General features: G+C 40.4%; 1 protein-coding gene across 4 annotated transcripts in view; it reads left to right on the forward strand.

Annotated features, from left to right (window-relative positions):
• The window catches only part of ITSN1 (intersectin 1), a 119040-nt gene that overhangs the window by 17258 nt on the left and 76505 nt on the right, over window positions 1–25277 (forward strand). For 3 of the 4 annotated variants that reach the window (XM_026040357.1, XM_026040356.1, XM_026040360.1), the window contains exons 2-7: window positions 9939–9998; window positions 13870–13962; window positions 15507–15570; window positions 21386–21546; window positions 22990–23169; window positions 24209–24302. In XM_026040357.1, coding sequence (XP_025896142.1) covers window positions 9971–9998; window positions 13870–13962; window positions 15507–15570; window positions 21386–21546; window positions 22990–23169; window positions 24209–24302 — 620 coding nt within the window. In that variant the 5' untranslated portion in view covers window positions 9939–9970. The remainder of the gene's footprint in view (window positions 1–9938; window positions 9999–13869; window positions 13963–15506; window positions 15571–21385; window positions 21547–22989; window positions 23170–24208; window positions 24303–25277) is intronic. The other variant, XM_026040358.1, reaches the window with a different exon arrangement.

Consider the following 25277-nt stretch of genomic DNA (forward strand, 5'->3'; position numbering starts at 1 on the left):
CTTGTTGAGTTGTACTTGTACCTCTGATCTGGGGAAAGCTATGGAAAGCTTTAATGTTTTATGTCATTTTATATTTTTTGTGTCTTTACATTTTTGACTACTGCTGTTAATTAACAGTAAAACAGTTAAACAGTAGGATTATACCAATGCTTGTGTCATGATTTGCTTTTTTCCTTGTTTTTTTTTCTTTTTTTTTTGAGATGCAGGAGACTGATTTATGTGGAACTGATGGGATGCATGCTTGTGTTCTTCTAAAAGGGAAACCTTTACTCTTTCATTTTGCAAAGTGTGTTTTCTTGCCCTTACCCCATGCATGTAACATGGGGTTGCCCGGCCTTGTGGACCCAATGGCAGTGGTTTTACTCTTTTATTAAGAGCTTTTGGGCACTTTGGAGGGGAATATGTATCCTTGCTGCAACAAACGAATAGGAAAAAGCCCCAAAGCTGGTTTTAACACCCTGCCTTATGCAGTTGGGCCCTTTCTCTTTAAGTTCATTAGCAAATTCTTAAATATATTTTAAATAGGAGACATTACCGTTAGTAATTCAGTTTTAAACACATTTAATTTCTTGTTTAATCTTCATGCAGCTTTTGTATACCTGGCAATGGAGGAGTCTTTCTTTCGGTATGTAATGTTGTCTGACAAGCAGCCTTTCCAGTATAAGATAATAACTTAATTTTACAAATGCCCAAGGCTCTGTGCTGCTTTAAGAATCTGTTTAATACTATATGAAAACAGCACAGGAAGTTTTTGCATCTGTTTACCCAATACTTGCATTTTTTCCTTATAAAGCTACTGTTTAAAGTGCTCTTTCATCTTTTCATTGTCTATTGGGTCCTTGGAAGTGTTTTTTTGTGTTAAATGATATGTGCTCATCTCCTTAGGTAGCATTGGATTTGTCAGTGAAAGAAACTTCTTCCCTTCCCAAAAGTGCACCCCAAAAGCTTATATATCAAAAAACATCCTTTTTTAAATTTTTTTTTAATTGAGCTGCTTTTAAAAGAAAATATTTCACTTTCCATGAAGCTGAGACTCAGTGATCCTAATTCTAGCGCAGAGTTTCTTGCCAAAAATGTAGCCTTGGTCCTTCATTCACTCTGTTGCCTCTCTGGAGGACCCTGGCTGAGCTCTTTAAAGCCTGCTGTGTGCCAGGTGAGTAGAAGCCAGAACTTGGTCATCTTTGTGAGAGTCAGTTGGCAAATACTCTTATGCAACAATTGTGATTAATTTTATAATTCAGAACAGCTTTCACCATTCATGCTTGTCCTAATTCTGTGTCGTCCAATACATAATCTTTTATGTAGGCTTTTAAGGTTTCCTAAAGGGCCAGGATTATCTAAGGATAGAATACTGGTTTCTTTACATCTAATGTTCAGCAGTGTAACTGTTTACACTACTCCTTGTAACCAGAGTTTAACCATATTGTTTTATGCTAAGTGATTGTCCATTCTATTGTAGCTGTAAACCACTATATACACATTTATAAAAATATGTATGTAGTTTGTGCTATATAGAAAAGAAGTCATCAAATATTACGTAAAAATAATACATATATTGCTTTTCTTGAAGCCCAAATGGTCAGGTAAGTGTGGTGAGGGCCTTTCTTACAGCTGTGGAGGCAGGACTGCATGTGTGTGCTGGATGCCCAGGGCTGAGGGTTTCTGTTCTGCATCAGTAGCTTTACAGGACAATAAAACCTTTCAGCTCAATATGATAATTGTTTGCACCAACTCTTGAGAACCTTGTTAAGGGCTTGTTTAGTCCATATAACCCTACAACAGCAGTTATAATGTTTTACAACGTATTTCTGTGCCCCTTTTTTCCTGGGAAGCTCTCTTATGGAAGAAAGAGATCACTGGAAAAAAGTTAGGATGGGTTTGCTTTGCTGCCTGCTTTGTTCCTGCTTAGAGAAGGAGCTTGTGTCAAGGCATTTTGATCAGTAGTGTTGGGCAATTCACTGGTAAGCAATTTCCCTTTTTGCTTTTTGAAAACAAAAGAACAAGTCTTTGCTATCCACTTGCACTGGTTTTAGGGTCTCTTCTGACTGTTAACCTGCTGAAACCTGCCAATTTGTCCTTTTAAATTTTTATTTATTTATTTTTTTGATTAATGCTGCTTTGAGTTACTGGGAGGGATGATGCTGGCAGTTAGCAAATGAAAAGGGGAAGGGAGGTCTGGAGTGATTTGGGTCCTCTTTTCAATGTCTGGCCCTATCGGAATTTTGAAATTAATCAGAGGGAAAACAAGTAGAATACAGGCTTGTATTTTTGGGGTGTACTAAGGATATGTTTAGTGTGTTGTCTAGCTACTGTAAAATCTACATGTGCTTTTAAACCTTACCGTGCTTGAAATAAAAATGAGCCTTCAGATGCAGTTAAGAACAAACAGGACAGCTTTGAAACGTCCTTGTTCTCATGATCTTTACGTGCACTTATGGCCCTGATGCTTTTGCTGTCTGGTGCTAGACTTSACGCAGGATTCTTCCACTGGGGAAAGGTGCAGGAAAGTTACTTAAGAGGGTTACTAAACAGTGGCTGTTTCTGAGCCGCTTTGCTCATGTTCAGGCTAGGTTCAAGGAATAATTATGTGGTTTTTTTTTTGCAAGATTTCTTTGAGAGTTGTGCCCTGGGACTGATGTTCTTAAAATGATGTTATCAAGGAAATCAATATGATTAATTAATTAGGGGGAAAAAAAGAGAAAAAAACCCCTATGCCATTGAGTGAGTGCTGCCGACCTCTGTCTCCAAATGAAGTACGAAGGCAAACAGCAGCAATATTTGACACCAGGACATGTTTGTCCCTGCATCTAACAGGTTTGGACTCCCATGTGTGTCTTCTGTATCCCCACTTCTAGCCAAGCTCCCATCTCGAGTAGGGCTTGTACAGGTGTGACAGAGCACCGAGCTGTTGTTGGACAACCTGTGCTTGTCAACCTGTGCTTGCCTTTGGCTAAGGCTGCACTCCAGGCCCTGGCTACCTTCCCTTGTGAGTGTCCCTAGGGAGTGTCCCTTGTGAGTGTCCCTTCTGCTGCTCAGTGATTGCCGACCCATGGAGACTGCCAGGTACATCTGTGAGCACGGTGAGAGGACACCTGTGAGCTGCTCCTGAAACAGCAGTTCTGAAATAAAGCAGGACTGCCTCATTTTGGGTTATACAAATATGTGAATAGCAGAACCCGTCTGCTCCAGCTGATTCTGTTGCTGTTCAGGGTAACTGCAGAGCAGGACTTGCAGGCAGCTGAGCTACCTGCCGACGTTGGTGTTTGTGAATTAAACGGAAGGTCTAAGAGAACGCAGTGGCTTCATGACTGGCACTTATGCCATGCGTTTCCTTGTCCTCCATACTGAATTTTCTTGAAGTTAGCGCCAGGTTGGYATTAAGGTCCTCTTATAGATGGGACGTGTGTTCCTTCTTTTGTTTCAGGGTTGGGGTTTTATTGGCTTTATTTTAGTATAGTTGACATCTTTAGAAAGGGGAGAAGTCAGAGCCTGAAAATTGTGATTGTGTTAATGGAACTTTTTAACCAAATATATATATATATATATATATATATATATATATACACACACACACATACACACACACCCCAAATATATATATATATATATATATATATATATATATAAAAATTATGATTGCTAAGAAACTAGAAAAAGTTAATTCAAAAAAGAAAAAGGAAACCTGAATTCTTATCCTACAGGATCTGGTAGTTCAGAATAAATGCAGCAAATACTAAAATCAAGATTTTTGTTTTACTTCTAAATAAGGATTTTGGAACAAATTGAGTGATGYGGTGGATTTTCTATCACTTTGAAGCTTTTTTTTAAATTGAAGTCAATCATCTCTTTAAAGAAAGGCTGTGATTGAGTTGCATTTCTCTCAGTACTAGTATTGGATGCAGAGCTGTTGTGATTAGAAGCAGCCTAAGTCCACACTTAGTAGTAGAGTAGCTGAGAGTAGAAAGCCGTGCAAATTGTGCTGGCTGGACTACACAAATAATCTTATCATAGCAGCCTTTGCTTGCCTGCCTTCTGTGCTAATTCCATGTGATTAAACTGGGAACACCTGAGGAGAGAGACTTTTGGACTGRATCTTTATCCCTCGCTATTCGGAAGTATTTTAATTTGAATGTTTGGGAGCTATTTGAATACAGATGGTAATACGTAGTAACCAACTTTTCTTCCGTGGGTGTAGAAGCAGGAAATAATTGTGTTAGATACCTGTCTCCTTAACATATCATTTTCCAACTTGATATTTGGCTTCTGTGCTACTTGAAATCTCCACGTGGCCTCAAAACAGAATTGGCCAAAACACAATTGGCCTCAGAACAGAATCACAGAGTCACAGAAGGGTTGAGGTTGGAAGGGACCTCTAGAGATCATCCAGTCCAACCCTCTGCTCCAGCAGGGACACCCAGAGCACGGGGCACAGGGCGGCATCCAAGTGAGTTTTGGAGACCTCCAGAGATGGAGACTCCACAAYCTCCCTGGGCAGCCTGTGCCAGGGCTCTGGCACCCTCACAGGAGAGTAGTTCCTCCTCACACTCAGATGGAACGGCCTGTGTTGCAGTTTGCACCCATTGCCCCATGTCCTGTCACTGGTCGCCACCGAGAAGAGCTTGGCCCCTTCCTCCCTACATTCCCCCTTCATGAACTTAGACATGTTGATCAGATCCCCTCTCAGCCTTCTCTTCTCCAAGCTGAACAGGCCCAGCTCACTCTCTCCTCATACGRGAGATGYTCCAGTCCCTTAAAAACGGTGAGCRTTGTTCCCGTTCACTTAGGAGGAATGGYGTTAATGCAAATAACCAGGTTATCTATAACCGACTGTAAGGTATTAAGAAAAAGACTGGCCTAAAATTCTGGAGAGTTTTCTTCCCTTTGCAGTCAGCTTTTCCTTTCTGCTCTCCCATKGGAGAAGATAGATGCCATGAGCACAAAGTGACTCCCAGCAGTCCGAGCACTGCCACAGGAATCTTAACAGCGACTGCGATGGTGACCTGCCTTGTCAGCTCCTTCTGGTGCTTAGCAAAACATAAATGAAACCCTAGACATTCTTAATATTTGTTTACTGTTTAAAAATATTCCTTATAACTGTAAAAAACTGAAACACAGAGATGTCTGGCTGAAGCTGGTAGCTGTATTGGTGATCTGATGTCTAAAGAACAAGGTATTTGTAGGTATCTTAGGTTATTTTTGGTCTGGGGTGTCTGCCTAGAAATCCAGGCTTTGCTGGAGCTATTTGAGTTCTTTTATTAGTAGAAATTCAAAGATATTCCCAGCTAGCATAGGGAAAACAGCAAAATCTGCTGTTTTTTTGCAATGCCCTCACATGACATCCTGCTTGGGCTATTATCATAACTTGGGCTTCTTGCAAACAGTGTAAATGATTTTTTTTATCTTCTTTTTTTTTTTTTCTTCCTGTAGAAGGAGGAATGTTACTGATAAGTTGCCTCAAGGACTCCTTTTGGGATTGTATACCTAATCTTGTGGATGATTCTTTAGGAACAGAAACGCTGTGCTGCATTTTAAGGAAAATAAAAATAGATCCCCCCATCCTGCTTTGCTTCATTAAATGTGTTCACATAAAGGCATAAAGGATACAGCATGGAAATAGCTAAATCGCTCTTAATTTATACCTCCTATGGCTTTATTGCAGTTTTTGTGTAATGTGTCCCTAGAAGAGCAAAAACAACTTTAAAAAGAAACCAGAACAAAGTTTTGAGTCACACTGTTAAAGTCCATATATAATTAGGGGTGGAAGGGCTTTCCGTACGTGTCTGGCTCTTGATACATAAGTGTTCTTGGTGTAGTTATTTTCAATCTGACCAATTGCCAAAGGAAAGATGTAGGTCAGTAATTAAATTTAGATGCGATTTGGGCTTGTCTACCTATGGAATTTGTGTATATTTAAACTTCATATGAATAACTTTTAGTTAAGAAAGCATTTTAAAATAAGGTTTTTAAAATGCATGGAGGAATGGTAGAAGAGTATTTCTGTGTGTGTATGTGTGTATATATATATATAAATGATTAGTTTATGAGAGAAGAGTGACTGATTTGGGCTGAGGGAAGAGAAATGARTGTATTGCTGAGCTTATCTAGCGTGGTGCAAGTTGAAGACACTTGGGGAGAGAGCACTGACGTATGAGATGGTCCTGTGTTTCCTCAGGTCTCCTTCCCTCAACCTTGGGTACAAGCCATTTTGTATTGAAAATTAACTCATGTGTTGTCCATATATATTTATCATGTGTATATACAAGTAATTGTGTAGCACAAAGAAATTTGTTCTTTCTTTTCATCTTGCTGGATGCCCGATGCTGTTGTTCACATCCATATGCCAGTATGACACCCCATGAGCTCCCATGCTCTTCCATGGGAGAAGCCTCACTGAGCTCTTTTCCAGGCTCATGAAAAATCATGGACGGGAGGATTTTAGCTGTTCTCTCGGGACTGACCCACAAGAAGATCTTGAGCTACTTTTAACAACCTTAGTACAATAACCCTGAGTGGAGAAAAAGTCAAATCTTTTGGTTCCCCATGGATTGCAGAGAGCTGCAGGAACTGAGAGGGAATGGGATGTTACCTGTTCAGTATGTATGCAGTTTAGAGGCACATCCTTCTGTTGCTCCAGGGCTGTGATATATGTAGAAGGAAGCGTTTAACTGGGGGAGCACTCTGTCAAATGCCAGTGCCAGTGATGGCTTAAGCTTTCTATGGACAAGTGAAGGCGAGTGGCCCCGTGTTCCTATTGCTCTTGCTAAAAGCAAGAGAAAGAGCAGATTCATCTTTCGATTCTGGAGCGCAGGAGACTCTCTGGGGTGTTTTGCAAGAGTTCAGTACTAGCCCAGTTCTGCTTCTGGCAAGAGGGATTCTGAGGAAGTCATGCTTGCAACCGACTGACCATGCACTTGTGCTTCCCCTTCTTCTCTCTCCTTCTCCTTTCTCTTGAATAATTTCTGAACTCGTTGGCCAGTTCCGACTGAATTTGTTAAATGCTGCCAGCTGAACGGAGGTCCTGCAAATAGCACGGAAACGGGCAGTTGGATGGAGAGAAATCCTTCCTCTCCTGAAGGGAAAGGAACTCAGTTTACCCATTCTGCTTTCCTGTCAGCTTGCTGGCCAGTTGGCTCCTGCAAAACTCTTGCTTTGTCACCCTGTGGTGCTGCTGCTTGTTGGGGAGGTGTCAGGAAGGGCAAAGAAGGTGGAGGGGTGAAGGTGGTTGTGGCTCTGGTAAAGATAAGTGTGCAAAGGGTGAAGATAAAATAGATTCAATTCTACTATTCATGGAGCAAATTGTTACTCCTCTAAAGTAATGTTGCAACCTGAAATGTCCATGCTTCTACTTCCATTACAAACGATTATACATTTATAAAACAAGTATAACATAATGCTGTCAGTTGATTTTTAGGTAAATAACACCCTGTCTCTATCCCAAAGAGCTTCAACTCCAAAACGTATAAGCAAAACCTAAGTCCCTTGATATTACAATGCTGTAAAATTCCTCATCTCTTTTAAATTCCTTAAAAATATTTTCATATGTAATGAAGCCTGAACTGTTGCAATTAAACGTCCACCGTAGCAAAATTTGATTCCTGCAAAACGAGGGCCCTCGGCACCACCTTAGGTGCGTTAAACAAGGCCTGGCTATGAAGGGAAGGCACTTGCCTTTTACGCTTGCAATAAACAGCAAATTTAAATGACTGTTTTCCTGGAGTGCGTTGCTCTTGCTCTCTGTTTGCTTTCTGTTGTATGTCTGTCTGCAGCCTAGTTTATTTTGATTTTTTTTTTTCCCCAGTCACAAGTTTGAACAGCGCTTTGTGCTCCCTTTCTCTGTTTATACAACCGCCATTTAACTTGCTTTTGGCCAACTCCTCTTTCTTTCCAAATTCCTTCTGCTCTTCAGAATGGGTTTCTTCCTTTTTTAACATCCAGCACAGAGTTCGGCTCAGGACTTCTTTCCATGCGCCCCCGCTCCTCCTGYCTCCTGATGTGTTCAAGGTAGGGGAAGAATAAGCTACCAAGTCCTTTGGCGTACCAGGAAATCATGTGAGAGGGGTTTCCCTTAAGCGACTGAGCTTTTTTTYCCTTTTCTTCCACTCTTATGTCCTGATACTTGCAATATCTTAAGTTTTCTCCAATTGCAAATTAAGTAAGTGAATCCCCTGCTTCTTTCCCTAGCCAAACCTCAGGAACCTCTAGCTCCCTTCCTCTCCAAGAGAGTTTTGCATCTTTTTTTGCCTCTGTCCTTCCCTAGCTGCCCTCTCCCTTTCCAGTCCTGTACGCTATGGAGACCTGTGCTCTATTGGTCTCTCTCTCCCGTTACCTTTTTTAATGCTCTAAATGGATGTGCCTTAAGTTCCAATACCATATCCATGAGCTGGAAGTTTTCAGAGCTCTTTTTCTTGGATTTGATCAGAGCTTTAAAAATTAGAAGCAAGATAACAGGTCTTGGCTACAGCAGAGCACAGTAAGAAAGCCTGAGCAGAGCTTGAAGTGTGCGTTAAGTTAGAAATGCTTCTGAAAGAATCGTGCTGCTAAGCTATTTATTTTAAATCTCTTCTGATAATACCGTGACAGTGTGTATGTGAACTCGAGCTTATGAGGTAAAGCTTTCTTTCTGTGAAATTGCTATCAGCTCTTTTACCTGGTGTTTGGAGAGAGGCTTCTGAGTCATGTACCACGCTTGGCCGCGTTGCTGAATTATGAATCAAATTGCAGGAGTTCTCTCCTTTTCTAAATTACAACTGCTGGGCAGACAGATTTACAAAAGGATTGTGGGGTTTTCTTTTTTTTTTTTTTCTGTTTTTTTTTCTTTTGCAGTGACATCTGTGGAGTAAATTTGTGTGTATATAGTTATAGACATAGATATATATATATATATGTAGAGAGAGAGAGAGAGAGAGAGAGAAGGTTCCCAAGTTGGAAGCCAGGAGAGTACATGGAAGGGGGATGGGAGCAAACAAGATGTTTGGACAAAAGGCAGTAGCTGACGCCAGCGAATGCCTTTTCGTAGTGAGATTGATAAATTTCTAGTGCTGTTCAAGCCATCTACATTATTTGCCTTCCGAGTCTGTTCTCTCTTGCTTTTCTCCTGTTGCCTGGAAAACGTGAGTGGAATCTGGTAGGACAAGAGGCTGCCGCTGCTGCCTATTGTCCCCCTGGCCCAGGCGGTTCGTGGCAGCCTTTATGTGMAGGAAGAAAAATGTTTTCCCTTTTTTTAATGTAAAATTAAATTTTTTGACTCTGGCGTTTGCTTTTATTTGCCAAGTAAGCAGTGTTACATGAAGAGCATCTAGCCCCGACTCAGGTTATTCTCCCTGTGGTGTCACCTTTAACAGTGGATTTGGCTGGGCCGGGCACGTTTGCTGGCTGGTGCCAAAGCGCCTGGCGATCCAGTTTGACCCCTTTTAATGKACCTGGGTTTACCTGATAGGTGACAAAGCAAGAGGGTGCCTCTCATGAGCCCTTTTCTTTTTCCCAGGGTCACTGACAATGTATGTTTTCAGCAGCGGGCAATAAGTTTAATTTTGCTCTTGTGTAGGAGTAGAGCTGTTGCACCTGATGCCCCCGATCAAGAAATGAAGCTTCGAGCAACACCCGCTCTGCTGTCACTGAGATACTGGGTGCTGTGACTGACCTCAGCCTGTTGTTTTTAAATCAGGGTAGCTTGTGAGGATATGCTTGAAACCAAGCTGAAAGGTAGCTCTGTGCAAGTATGGAAACACCACCATGGGTGTACGGGGTACTGCCAAAATGAACTGTTTACTTCTCTTGTGAGTAACAGGTTTGTAGCTAATATTCATATGAAAATGCTTCTTCATTGCTGTTATTTTTCCCATACATACTAATCATTTATAGAGTGGGAAAGATTATATCTTGTCAGTGGGAGATGCTGTAGCTCTTTGTGAATATGTGCTTCGCCTTTTGTTTTTTAGGCACCTCTTAACAAGCTATAAGTGACTGAACCATGGCTCAGTTTCCAACACCTTTTGGGGGTAAGTTCTTGATAGCTTCTTCTGAACTATTCTGATATGCAAAAAAGAAAAAAAAAAGCAAAAGTGCATAGCTTTCCAAATCTATGTTTGATATGGACAAACTTTTATGGCTGTGTGTCTTTCTGAGGTGATATTTTATCTAACTTGGRATGTTTCCACAGACCCTGTAGAGAACATACATAAAATCATCTCAGAAGAGTTTAAATGGAGTTGTTGTTTTGTATGTTGATCCATTATAGCTTTTTTGTTGACTGCAAGGCAGATCTAGGCCACTCAGGCACTGGCAATGGGCTATAGCCTCATTCTGCAGGTATRCAGCCAGGTATATCTAGCTGTCTTAAGTTTCCCAGATCAATCCTATCTCCTTTTTCCATCTTTTCTTTTTTTTCCAGAGAAAACCTTAAAATGCCACTTAAATATTACATATTTTTTTTTCTTCATAAGCATTAGTTGTAGAAAAGAAGTGGATGCACTTTTTGTGACCCCTGTACATTTTCAATATTATTAAGTACAGTGGATACCTTTGGATGCTGTCACTCCACCTTTTATTCAGACCATCCCACAGCCTGTGTTTAATTTTTGCAGAAATGCAAAAAACTTTTCAAAARCTTCATACTTAAACACTTCATACTTAAAACACCTCATATATAACAGTGAAAGGTAGAGCATCTTACACTTCATTCTTTTCAAAACAGACAGAAAGTGCCCTGTTAGTGCAATAGAGACATAGGTCTTGCTCTCCATGTGAGATAATTTTTTTTGAGTAACCTATGCACCCATTTTTGCAGCCAGTTTGAAGAAAGATTGCAAAGATAGATATCAATGCTGAAAATAGGTAAACAGCTACCACAATGTGCAGCTTGTTCAGGTTTGTAGGAATCAGCAGCAAGTGAGGATTTGCATTTCCCTCTGTCTTGGCCTTTGTTTGACCCAGAGGGTTCCTCAGTGTACAGTGGTAAAATTTCAATCTCTTTTTGCTACCRAAGGGAAACAATAGTCCTGGATTTGGTAGTTTCCTCAGGGGTAGGATGACTWAGGGTTGTTGAAAGGAGACTTTTTATAGGCATCTTTTTTTCAGAAGATAAAACCCCAGACTGGCAGCCTTTTAGTTCACTTGGGCACAGAGCCTTCAGATAATATCAGGTCAGCAAGAACAAACAGATATTTGAGTTTTGGGGGCAGTAAGAGCTTAATGAGTGGATATCATTACAAGTTTGGTTCCACTTAGATTGAATGTTGCAGAGGGAAAGGGCTTTGGCTATGCAGCTGTGATTCTGGCTGTGCATGTATTTGTGTATGCACTATATAAGTGAAATTCTAGTTTTGGGAAATTTGAGATAGCTAGTAATTAAACTTGTATTTARTGGTTCAGGGGGAGACTTTAAGAAAAAAATCATGTAGTTGAAGGTGASTAGTTGAAGAAAGCCAGCTCTTGTTAACCACAATTGRTTGGATGCAGCCTTTGCCAGGAAGCAAAAAGCCTGTGAGGCAGCACAGAGGAAAGGTCTCCTCGCCAGCGATAGGGAGAACACGGGTGTAACTGGAAGCTGCTGTTCTTTGTCTCACTTATCTGGGTCTGCTCTCTTGAAATTGCATCGCCTGGTGCTGGACTTGCTCAGTTTGGGAGCAAAACTGGCCTCGATCAAATAAAGTCACTCAACAGTATCCCCTAGGATACCCCTTTGGGTGATATAAAAACTTGTGAACAGCTTCGGTTCATCCCATTGACGTCGTGCTGTGAGGGAAATCCACTCGCTCAGATTGGAGCATTTTGTTGTGTTTAGAATTAGGGCTGTGCTTTGCATGGACCCGTATTTAGACATGGAGAGCACGTTCTTAACGAAAATTTGGTCTTCAAAGCATTCTGCTCTGCTGTCCTCAGAGCATTCTTGCTGCATTACACATGGATGGCAGCTTTGGTTTTTCAGCTTTATAGAATTACCATTTGATCTAGCATATGTTGTCCAGGATCCTGTTAACTGTACAGCCTGGCTTTAGGAAGGAAAGAATTCGCTATTACTTCTCAAACAACTCTCCCGATCCAGGTGCAGAGGGGAAGCTGAACTAAGCACATAACTAGAATAGTTTCTGGAATCTCTCTGATGTGAAACACGATGTCAGGCAAGTCTTCTAGATTAGGCATCCTGGAACCAAATGTGCCCGCTGCTGTCATACCTCCTCGTAGAGTCATGGCAGTAAAAATCCAAGATTGTCGCAAAAGAAAACAAATGATGTTGTAAAGACAAGTCCAGCCCTTGTGGGGAAGCTTGGTCTTTCTTTCAAGAATGCAGCATATACAACAATGCTTTGTTATCTGTGGTTGCTGAAGAAAACGGAGGAGTGACCATTTACGCAGTCTCCATCTTGGGAGAGCCCTCACTCCAAGTGTGTATTTTTCTACGTATCATTTTTTTATCCACATTTTTCTGCTTCTAAATGCAAAGAACTATGTTTATGTTCTTTTTTTCTCTTTAAAGTAAAGTTTTGTGGTTTGGTGACTAACTACTTTGCATTCAGATATATTGAAGTACCCCACAGCCTCTGAGCTGGGATCCAGCCTCTGAAGGCCTGAATGATGTCTCAGTGCATCAGAGTGCATCAGAGTAAGATCCTGCTTCATGCCCTCCCATAGGTCTCATTGTTCACTGAATAATAGAAGACTGGAATGAAGCAATGCTCGAAATGTTGGTCATGTTTTCCCTGACGGATGAGGTTGAAAGCCCAGTGGCTTCCTTGGGTTAACATTGGCTTTTTTGATAGTTGTATCCCACAAAGGCAGCCTACAGTTTCAATACAACTGGAAATCCTTTTGGAAAAGTAAATACTCGTCAGTTCCCGTTTGAGGGACTCCAGAGAAGAAACAAGTTTTGTTTTAAGATGGTTAGTAGAGCACATTTTTAGTAGTCTCATGCAATTATAGTTTTTAATCTTGGGGTTTACTCCCTCTTCCAGAGAGGATGGGAAGAGCTGAGTGTTTTTGTGGTAAGGCAGTCACATGTAGCTCAAATGGAGAGAGTCTAAAGTCAGAAAGACACTGCATATTCCACAATATCTCGTTTTATCTTTCTCCCCACATTATATTCAGGGAGTATTCCTGTTATATGTAAACTTCCATATCCAGCCTTATCTTATTAAGACAGAGTAGTCGCACAGGGGAAGATTTCAACACAGGGGAAGATTTTCAGCTACTGTTAATTGACTTATTTCTGAATATTGCTCATAAAGTCTTAGTACCATTTCTCTTCTGCTGTCAAGGGTTTGTGAGAAGACGGAGCGGGTAATTACTTAGGTCAACTGTAGCATTTTGGAATGCCCATTTTCTAAGGAGGGTCGTCTTCCATSTGCCTTGGGCAACAGAGTTATGAAACCTGTTTATAGTGCCTCTGTGAGCTTATTCACTGGAACTTGATTTGTTTGGCATTACATACCATGTCCTTTCTGTAATGAATGGGGGTTATGAATCTACCTATTTCCACAAGTCCATGTGTTATCTGAAACAGAGAGGTAAACTTTTTTTTTTTTTTTTTAATATAGGAATATGATTTTTCTTTCATTAGGTGAAACTTGCCATTTGGAGGTGTTCTCCTTTTCTAATCCCTCTGCTCTCCATAAAAGTATACTTTGACTGATAAAAGTGGATTTTAAATTGAAGAAATTTAGGAGGCAGGAAGTTCTTATGTTCTTCATATCTGCTAAGTCTGAAATTTGTCTCTGACTAAACCGTGTAAATACTTTCTATGGCATCTATGTGCATTTAGTATATTGTTTTTATAATCTTGTGTGATATGACATATTATACTTAAATATAGTGGAGTATTTATATGACACTTCTAAATTTTACTTCTCTCTCTTTTTTATTTTTTTAAACTAGGCAACCTGGATATCTGGGCTATTACAGTGGAGGAGAGAGCTAAACATGATCAACAGTTTCATAGTCTGAAACCAACATCCGGATTTATCACTGGTAATTAAATAGTTTACGTTTCCAATTTCATTCAATTAAATCAATTGTACAAATGTACGAAATCAAATGTACCGAGYGGCCTGGGAGAAATTTGAGTGTAACAATTTGAAAAATTATTTTTCATTTGAAATCTCATCTGACATGGCATCTATACCTTGCCATGTGAACCTCGTCTTTCRTGGTATCTTAATGTAAACTATATCTCTGCTTTATGCCACTTGGTTTCACTCTTAAGTAGTATTAAAATGGTGTGATTGTGTCTCTATAAAGCAATCCTACTGTATAGAGCTAGTTGATACTTATAAACTGCAGAATTAGAGGTCAGGACAGAGAATCACCCTGATGTCGGGCACTGCTGTTGTGCTTTACTTACTGAAGTATATTACATTCCGTTAGATTACTTTGACAGAGAAGWGTGTTTAAATAAAGAAATGTTGATTGAACTAAAATCTGTTTCCAAAATGATTTGTTTGTTGACCTCTTTAAAATATCTAAATAGTAAAAACTGATTTAGATCGTGGAAAGCAAGACAGCAAGTAGGGGAATTGCATTGCTTTCACTGATTTTTCATTAAGCACCGCGACTTTGCTTTGAATTTAACAACAATATGAGCTCTACTGTTTTGGGAGCAGGCCAAGCAGGGAGGAGGGGAACTCCATTTAATTACTTCTAAGGCTATCTAAGCTCAATCCTTTCCCTTCTCAATTGAGATGAAAGGTGTGGAAGTGTTTCACGTTCCTTGCTGTCTTCCCCATCACTTCCCCATTCCATAGTGTGGAATCGGAACCAGACTCTAAGCAGCGCCTCACACCCATGCGTGCCCTTAGGTGCACGGTTGCATTGCTTCTGCTCCTGCTACATGATGGGCAGGATGCAAAATCTGTTGTAGCTCTCCGTGTAAGCTGGTATTGTTTTTACTATCCTCCTTTTAATATTTAACACCATTTCTAGTCTGTTTACAACTTTCCTCTAAAGACTACAGGAATTCCAAGTGCCTAATCCTTTAGTAACTGCTTTGCTAGGCTTACTTGGAATTGACAGCTGGAAAACAGCTTTGAAATTTATTCTTGCTTTCTTTAATGGTGACTCGTTAGGTTCACATCAGGTTGACATAAAATCAAGTGACAGAGATATCTACTTTGTGCAAGTTAATTGGCATTGTACTTGGAAAAAAAAGCTGGGACAGAGCTTATAAATTCACACTTTCTTTGGGGGGGAAAAAAATCTAGTTTCATAAGACCTGTGATTCTTGCAAAGGGAGACATTGCTGAAGGTTAGGAGTGGGAAGCATGAGTTTCCCATTGTCCGAGGTGAAGGTATAGATAYTTATTAGAGATTTAAACACTAGGTGCATGCTGGAAATATTTTACAGCTTCTCCAAGTGGCAAAATGAGTTAAAATCCTGCACTCTGTTATGTATGCTTATCATTAAGTATTAATGCTTTTACTGTTGCTTGTTTTAGACATTTTGACTCATGAGTTCCTCTTTCTTCTTACTGATATTTTTATCATTTTTTTGAAATGCTGTCCTATTTATTTTATAGGTGATCAAGCTAGAAACTTTTTTTTTCAATCTGGGTTACCTCAGCCGGTGTTAGCACAGATATGGTGAGTATATCAAAAGGAGGGAAAAAGGGGGAAAAAATGCAGCTATGTGAGCATGAAATTTACTGGAATAGACTCRAATAGTAATTATATTTCACAGTCTGGACCTTGAAATCATTATTTTATTCACATATTTTTCCAATATTCACAAGGCAATTAAACATTATGGTAAAATATAGCTGTACTTTTAAGTTAATGGTTCTGTTATTGGACGTGACCATCCTTCTGCAAAGCGGTGGGTATTTTAAAGTTAGAGGTCTGCATTGCTCACTGCAGACTACCAGAATGCTTTCCACTTTGTTAAAAGCAACACTAATACAGTCATTAGACACAGTAATTAGTATCATTTTTTTTTCTCTTGGGAGAGCCTGTGTAGGACTAGCAACGTTTCTTATGAAAATGTAAGACATTAACTACATTTAACATTGTAGTTAGTGATACAACTTGAAAGAGGATCAGTTTTTACTGTTTGTGGGTGAGTTTAGATAAATAAAAATCTGCATTATTGTATTTCAGATATCACTAACTACTGGAATCTGCCCATCTTTTCTTACAGGGCTGCCCTTATCTCTTTTCCAAATTACATGACCCTTCAGAATTCAGCAGTGCTGACTTGCAGAGATTATTTAGAATATGCATTAATTGCATACTTACTAAAACATTTTTGGTGATAGAATGAAATAGATTTATTATTTTTCTCTATAAATTGGGAAAAGCAGCAGGGTGTGTATGGATGATTYTTGACATATCTGTTAACTTGTCCTGTAATGTTAACTGTCATAGGGAAAGAGTAGGTTATTGCAGGCACAACAACTTTTTGCTATCGTAAGAGCTCCTAAAGGCAGAATCTTTCTCTGGCTGGAGGAAGTAGAGGGTTAATTTGCTGCTCGAAAACAATTGCTTTGGAAATATAGATGCCTTAGAGAAGGCCTGGATTACATGATTTTTGTTTGAATGGTTTATTTTCATTCATTTCTTTCTCTTTTTTGGCTTACAAATATCAAATCTGTTCTGGTTGTCTTATTTGCTGGAAGTCTCATTGAAAGTTCAAATGTCCCTTTGGAACTTCTCTTGCCTCTTAATTAAAGAGCGAAAGGAGTTTTGTCTTAAACAAGATATCCTTTCTCTACAAATGTTCCCTAGGCATTAGCTTTAAATAGATGTTAACAAAACTAAACAGTTGTAAATAGTCTGACTAAAAATCTCTTCCTCTCTGAGTTATTCAGTTTTTCAGGCTCTTGAGAGGGRGAGAATCATTCCCCTACTTCTGTAGTTGTCATAGAGACAAGACCTGAACTTGCACATTTTTTTAAATAAAGCTAAGCTAAAACTTCTTCGTGCTGCCCTTATAAATCATAAAAAGCMTGTAGACATCTGGCTTGCTCTCGATGTCTGTCTCTCTTCCTTTTTGGATCATCTCTGAATTAAGAGAAGTAAATTAGATCAGGTTGTATATTTTCCCAGTTGGAATTAGAATAACCAAGTAAGAAAATAACCATGTGGTAGCAGGAATAAGAAGCCAGGAAAACAAAACAAAATGAAAATAACTGAAAAACTTTTTTTTCCCCCACAACTCAAATGATTTAACTCTTGCTGAATCAGTGAATGTTGGTGTTGCTGCAGTCCCACAGAASCAGTAAAAGCTGGAGAGGTTGGTGGCAGGCAGCGCTTTGCAGCCTCCCAAGGTCAACGCAATCTGTTCCAGGCTGCATAGAAAAATGAGAATCATTGTTTGCCCTAATTCCCAGGGCTGAGGCCTCTAAGTGGCACCCTTGCTTTGTGGATTTACTCATTAATAGTCTTATCCCAAACATCATCTGACTGTCTAAATCTTTAGTAACACTGATATGGGTCCATGAATACTGTAGTAACACGGGGAAGTGCTGGAGTAGTAAGCCTGGGGATTTTGTAGGGGAAAAGAGTTACATAAAACTTGTCTTTAGCAAGCTCTAAGGAAGCAAAGCTGCCTTTTTTTTTTCTGTTAGAGCAACTTCTATAAGTCTTCAGGTTAAGTTTCTGATTCTGGAAGTAGGAAAGTGTGCACATAAGTTGGGAATACAAAAGTGTGCACATACGTTGGAATAGTTTTCCCATTCCTAAGGAGTCCACTGATTTGAACACAGTTGCTTATATGAATCCACTTGCAAGCTAGGAGCCTGATGTTTGTTCCAGGAGGGAGAACCTATAGTTGAACGTAGACAAGCCTGTCCTAACAAGAAGTGTCCTCTGTTCTGCTGGCTGTGAAACTTCCTGTCAGGAAAAGGGGACCTCAGTGGAGCAAATCTTTAGAATTACTATGGTCCAACACGACAACTTCTTTACTGTCCTGTCCTTTGCAAGCTTTGTAGTCTGACAAAGCTACTAAGAAGCCTTAGGTAGGCTTTGAATTGAGACTGCAATGGATAACTGCAAAAGATAACTGTTTTTAAGCAGTCAATAATATGGCTTTCTTCTAAAGCCCACATGAATGGTGGCCTCAAAGCATCTTCCATGTAGACCTGTCTCTCTGGGTTCAAATGGGAGCCGAAATCAATGCCAGCTGGTTTCTGCATTTGAACTTGCTTGTTTGTTTTTTCTGCAGTAAAAAATAAAATGATTAGTTGTTTTACCCTTTTCTGACACATGCTTACCTCACAATTTTCTTAAATTTGTGTAAAATGTGGGAAGGAAAAGGTGGCAGTGCTGGGAACTTTAACACTTCTATAATACATGAATTGATTAAGTGACTAATCCTGAAAATCTAGGTTTTCCTATTGTGTCTGACTTTTATTATACGATATRGGACTGTATAGTCTATTATGGGGATGTAAAGCTAAGTAATTCCAGACTTCTGAACTGCAGGGCGGTGTTCACGTTGCAAGATCGCTGTTACTTTCACAGAGATGTTTTGTAGCCTAATAATAGGCAGATGTGACAACAGAACAAAACTTGCACGCTCGGTTTCTGCCTTTGAGAGATTTCTGCCTTTGAAGAAATTATTGAGTTGCCTTTATGTCCTGCAGAGAAGAGCAGAGAAGGAAGAGGGAAGAGGTCTCTGGGGGGCAGAATTGCTCAGAACTCGACATGTCGCGCTGCGATGCAGCCCCCTGCAGTTATTCTCATTAGGCACTGCCTGTTGCAAACCCAGGCATGTTCTATGAAATGTAATCAATGTTTAATCCGTTTACTGCTCTGCACTGGCTTCCGGCCAGGCCTTAACTGACATGAATTAAAGGATATTACCTTCTTTCAAATGTCATTAGAAACAGAGCAGTGAAATTAGGTGTTGCCTACTGTCGGCCACTTGCCACTTTTAGGGTGATGTTTATTCAGAAGTAGCACTGTAATCCCGTAGTGTGAGCCTAGGCTCTTTAAAAATGATGAGAAACGGAAGTTGCCTTGTATATTCACTAAAGATTTTGACAGGCACAAGCTGATTTTTGCTGGTGTGCTGTAAGAATGTGTATAAATTCTGCTGCATACGTGATTTTTCGCTGTCTGTTTAAATAACAAGACCATTGATGTAGAGTAAATGAGTTGAACAGAGGGTCAGGCATTAAACYAAATTAAAAGCTACTGGTGATTAAGTGGATCGGAGTTCAATGAAAGCAACGAGGCTGGGGCACATCAAAGTTTCTTATTACTGGGCAGTGAATAATTTCTCATGTAGGATTCCAGCACTGCTGCGCTGTAGCAGCGCGCTCCCTTTCAGCAGTGTCTGGAGAGCCAAGGTCACCTCCAGGGTGACATTTCCTCTTGCAGCATTTTCCCTGGGCAAGCACTTACCAGCCTGAGGGATTCTGCCTCCGCTGTAGCCGTAGGAAACTTGCAATTTTACAACCCAAAGTGGCTGCAGGTGTGGAAGCCACTGGAGTTGAACAAATGCCACCGCTATAAATGCAGCCCTCCTAATTGCGGTGCTTGAATGCAAAGATGCAAGGCACGTTGCAAMTGCTTGTTTGTTCGAGGTGACGGTGCCAGTTGGCCACGGTGCAGCTGACTGACTGCTCCATATGTTGAGGAAGGAGGCTTTTCTTTGGGAAGACCACTGACTGCTTGGAAGGCAGTCAAAAATCTGCTGGAATGTGTTTCTCCAGATCACGTCCTCTGACTTAGTATGTATTCCCCGGGTGCCTAGATGTATAGGCCTGGCTTTTGCTCTCCATTGCCACTGGGAGTTGAGAAAAGAACAGCTAACAAGTATTGGATTAAACCTGCATAAAAGCCTCACATTTTCCCTGCTGGACCTTTGTGATTTGTCTTCAGTGGCCTTAAAAAAGTGCAATGTCTGTTTGTAAGCACCCGATAAATGAAGCTAGCTCTGTGCTCCTGCTTTCCCTTGCTCTCACTAGTCTGCAGTGTTCCTAATGAAGCTGCCTTGCCCTGGGGTTTGTGCCCCGTGTGCTGATTTTCATTCTAGTGCCAAGGTAAGGGAGTGCTTCAGAGGGGATGAAATTCCTAAACTTCGGATGCCTTCTGCCCCATCGTATCTAGGAATGTTTCAGACTTGTAAGACTTGCAGCAATAGATCTATTCTCGTTTAGACCTTTAGGATATACAGTCTTTTGACCAGGCTTTCTCCTTGTCCAAGTACTGCTGCCTGATTCAAAGTAATTTTATTTAGCTTTGTGATATAGAAATTGGCAGAGCAAAAGGGCTATGCTGCTGAAAATGTCTTATGAATATTAGCAAGGGTTGAAGTGTCTGCATTTTGGGGAAATGCTAATTTGGGGTAATCTAATCCAGGAGAATCTCCTAAGGTGCCTTGTTGACCTATGACAGCCCCTGTTGGGATCTACATCTTGTTTTTCCTTTGGTTTTTCCTGGCTGAGGCGGAGGGTTGTCATTTTTTGACTGCTTTGCCACTGTATTTGCTGACTGCACTTGTTTAAAGTATCCTTGCTAAGTAACAGGCCATCGACTGCAGCACTTCTGACAGCTTCTCACCCTTTGACATGGAAGCTGCCCTTGGCAGGGGCTCCCTCGGAAAGGGGCTTCTGGCTTTAACTAGGAGCTGGCTCCTTTGTGTCGTTGTGTTTGTGCCGTGCGCTTGGGTACGCTTACAGTCATACTGAAACGTGCGCTTAATTCAAGCACGTGCAAAGAAAYAGATATAATGAAAAAAAAACCCCAAAGCTTACAACCGATTATAATATTAATAAGCGTTTATTTTTTTGGTTCCTAATTGCAGGAATTTTCTTCTTCCTGCTGCTCCTCCCCCACGAACAGCTTTCACTGCCGAGCATGGTTGTCTTMAACAGTCGTCTTTTTGTTTCTTCATTTGATGTACTGTTAAGTCAGGCTGCTCGACATGAAAGCCTATTCAAAATCGAGCCTCAATGGTTTATCCTTGAGTACTATTGTCTAACTGGAAACACATTTATACACTTGCAGATGTAATGGTGTTTACTACAGCACGCACATTTAAAGAGCACTTTGTTACAAGAGCAGCTAAAGTACAAATTTGCGGACTAAATAATTTGAATCCCTGTGGCGCTGTTTGTTATGCCATGCAGTTTTGTTKGTGTGATTTTTGCAAGGTTTTTGCACTACATGAAAGCTTTTTTTATTTGTTAGTTTATTTTTAACTTGCTATACTGTAATTCCTCTAAGAGGTGAAAATTGACTTTAAAAAATACTAGTTAAGCATTCCAGGAAAGAAAGAAAGAAATTCTCAGGCTAAACAATGTCTTGCTGATCATTTTTAGCTTGGCCTAACTGTTTTCAGTGGAAATTCAGTCTTGAATACACATGTTGTGTATGTACAGTTCTAGGTGAATTCCTAAAGTTCTTAATTAAGAATATAACTAAGAAAATTGTTTATTTGCTTGTCTTGTAGGGCTCTAGCTGACATGAACAATGATGGGAGGATGGATCAGTTGGAGTTTTCAATAGCTATGAAACTTATCAAACTAAAACTACAAGGTTATCAGCTCCCCTCTGCGCTGCCTCCTGTCATGAAGCAACCGCCGATTGCTCTGCCTGGCGCATCGGGGTTTGGTAAGCTCTGTTTTCCTCCTTCTTAACCTCTATTGTAGCAACTTAGGTTTAATTTGATTTTCATTTTGCAGCTTGTAAAAGAATTTGTCAGGACCAAATGCATCCCCATGCGTGCACGTGAAAATTCTCAATAAACTTTGCTTTTAGCATCCAAACATAGTGAGTAAGTTAAGCTGACATCCTGTTCCCCATATGCTCTGGCCTTCGAAGTGCCTGTGGGGAAAAAAGATGTCCAGGCAGAAGGGCTGGTGCATTCCAAAGTAATGAAGTTTTMTTTAAGCTGTTAAACTCTTGTTGCTCATCTCCACTTCCTGCTAAGGCATCTTCGGTTCTGGCAATAGTAACTATGTTTTTGGGGGGACTTTTTTGCAAACAAAGTAATAATGCACCCTTCCACTTTTATGTTGTGAGCAGAGTTACGCAAACATTAGCTAGGACAAATACCACTTGAATTTCTTATAGCTGGCCTGCGGCRAGGGTCACCATATTTTCAAGGAAAGGAGTCGCTAAAATTGGATAGTAGGAGGATGCTGAAAATAACTGAATGAAGCTTCATGGTTGGCACTGTGATGTTCTGCTTCACTTTAGCAAGAGGTTCTTTACCTTTCTGTTTTAGTAGTTGCCATCATTCAGGGTGGCGGTGCCCGGACATTACCTCTGTCCTTAAGAAAAGGGGATAGTGCATGTGATAAACTGCATGCAATGCTCTTGTTTGGCCCCTTGTCTCTGTCTCAAATTTTATGAACACAAGTTTTATTTCTGACTCTAAGAAATCAGTGAAATTGAACAGAACAAATATTGGACTGAGAAGTTGTAATAAATCAGTTCCCCACCCATTCCCTCCAAGAAATCCAGCGAAATCCACAATTTTCTTTTTTTTTATCGTCCACTGTAAGCCTCATCTCGGCAGCTTGCACAGAGCCTCTTTCTTCCCACGGCATGCCTGGACCTCCTTAGCTTCCTGCTATCCCCGTGGCTGTGCTTACACCTAAAATACTTCATTACTGTGCTTTACCCTATTAGCTTTGCACTGTTTCATCCTGACAATAGGCTGCAAGCAGTTTTCCTGGAGCTTGTTCCTTTCAGCTGTGGCTAAGTGTGGGCTTTGGGCTCATTACTCACTGGAAGTTGACAGTGCTGCTCTTCATTCAGTTCAAGGCAAACAATTCTGTTCTTCAGCAAATGCTAATGGATTTTTTTTGGTTGCATCCTATATGCATACGTTATTAAATGGTATGTTGTTCCCCCCACATTGTTTTATGTTCCCCTACCGTGCTAATGGTGCAGCAGCCTGTAAGAGTGCGTTCAGGGGACGCGCAGCAGCTTCCCCTCCAGTTTGCCATTTAATTCCACGTTTACTGATGGATTCCAGTTTGCAGTTAAACAAATTGTGCTACTAGGAGTCTCTCGGGTTGAAAAAATGTCTCCTTTTCTTGCCCATAGGTATTGGGGGCATTGCCAGCATGCCATCCCTTTCCGCTGTTGCCCCAGTACCCATGGCCTCCATTCCCGTAGTGGGAATGTCTCCACCATTAGTGTCCTCTGTTCCTGCGGCAGCAGTGCCCCCGCTGGCTAACGGAGCTCCTGCTGTCATACAACCTCTGCCTGCTTTTGCTCACCGTGGTATGCTACACACTGAGACTCTTTACTCTCTCGCTATTAACAATGTGTTTTGCCATTTCCTTTGGGTCCTGAGGTCAGTAGACATGGAATTAGCCGTTTTAGCTTGCTMTGGAGAATGGCTTTGTGTAAGACCTGTATTTTGCATTAGAATCATAGAATCCTTAAGGTTGAAAGGGACCTTTAGAGATCCCCTAGTACAGCCTCCCTGCTCCAGCAGGGACACCCAGAGCATGTGGCACAGGGCGGCATCCAGGCAGGTTTTGAAGACCTTCAGAGAAGGAGACTCCACAACCTCCCTGGGCAGCCTGTGCCAGGGCTCTGTCACCCTCACGGTTAAGATTTTTTTCCTTAAGTTCCTRTGGAACTTTTGGTGCTTTAGTTTGTGGCTCTGTAGTCCTATCGCTGGCCACCACTGAAAAGGAGCCCCATGCTCCTCACTCCCCCTTGAGGTATTCGTAGACATTGATCAGGTCCCCCCTCAGCCTTCTCCAGGCTGAACAGGCCCAGCTCCCTCAGCCTTTCCTCATGGGGCAGCTGTTCCAGGCCCCTGAGCATCCTTGTAGCCCTAATTAACTTGATGTAATTTATTAGCAAACTTGTATAAAAGGTAAAAGAAACATTGGACATGGCACACTACAACTGATAGCTGTCCTGAGCAAAATATTAACCCACTTACAGTAATAAACCTAGCTTGCACATAAACTGAGGCCTAGGAGTTGATCTTCTTCCACCTCCTTGTAACTATTGAAATACTGCTGCCTGTTGGGAGAACTTTAGCATTAACTTTAACATTAATCCCAATACAATTTGACATGAGCAATATTTATAATAGACTGCAAATAAAGAGGCACAAGAGAAATGCCCATATCTATTGTCTCACCTTGTTAGCTTCACTTTTAAAATCTTAAGTTAAAATAACAGTGTCTATCAGAAACACTATGATGCTTGTTTGTGATGTTGGGAACTAACTGAATGTTATTGAAAGTGTACAATTTGAAATACTAATACTGAAAGAAAATGTATATTGCCTTATTTTCAGCCACAGTGCCAAAGAGCTCTTCCTTTAGCAGATCTGGTCCAGGATCACAGTTAAACACAAAACTGCAAAAGGCACAATCATTTGATGTGGCTAGGTAAGTAGATGTGGAATGAACATATGTCTACATCTAATTCCCTGTAGTTAACAACACTGCCTTTCTTTAATAAGGTTGTTCTTTGAAATGGGATTGCAGAATAAATGGCAGAAATCAATTCCTGCTGAGATATTACTTCAGGATAACATAGGATGCTGTGGCTTAATATGGAATGCTTCATGAGTAATATTATCATTGAAATATAGTAATTAACTACTGCAGTGGGTGTTAATACTAATTCCAAATGCTCTAGAACTTTTTTTTTTTTTTGGAAAAGCATATGCTTCTGCAAACAATTTGGTTTATTTTGTATTGTATTGGCATTCCTGGCAGTATGGAGAAACAGTGTTCTTAAAAATTAGCAAATCCAAGCTTMAGCAAAACTTATGAGAAAGCAATTCACACAAATAAAATTTAAATAAAATTTTCTCATTTTCATTATTCAAGATATTTTTACTTTGTTCTCAAGAAAAACAATCATAAAACATGGAGTAGAAATAGAGATTTTAGCTGTTTAAATGTGAAAATAAAGTAAATTAGGTTATTCATCTAATTCTTTCAGCTCAGCTTTGAAAGGTCATGCCATGCTATCTCTTAGTGAACCAGGGAAAAGGGATTTGCCTGTTTTGGTCCATTTTTTTTTTTTACAGTAATTTGGCACTTTCTCACAAATGCCCACATAGGGTGTCTTTTGTGTGCCACCTTTACAAAAAGGGACAAAGTTGAAATGTCCCTAAAGATGGAAAACCTTGCTCACTGCTTTTCAGTGTGAAGACTTGTCAGCCTTCAAGCATGGGAAAACATATCTTCAAATAGCAGCACTCAGCCGATTACCTGGGTGAATTAAAACCAGGAATATTATGTTTGTCTGTCAAGTGCCTTTCAGAGAAACTTTGATTATGTCTTGAGCATTAGTATTTTTTTTCCACACATGTTTTCAGCATGCTTCACATTTTTGTTTTCCGTAATCAGCTT

This window comes from Nothoprocta perdicaria, unplaced genomic scaffold, assembly GCF_003342845.1.
Source record: "Nothoprocta perdicaria isolate Ctin4 unplaced genomic scaffold, notPer1 scaffold_254, whole genome shotgun sequence".
NCBI classification, from domain to species: domain Eukaryota; kingdom Metazoa; phylum Chordata; class Aves; order Tinamiformes; family Tinamidae; genus Nothoprocta; species Nothoprocta perdicaria.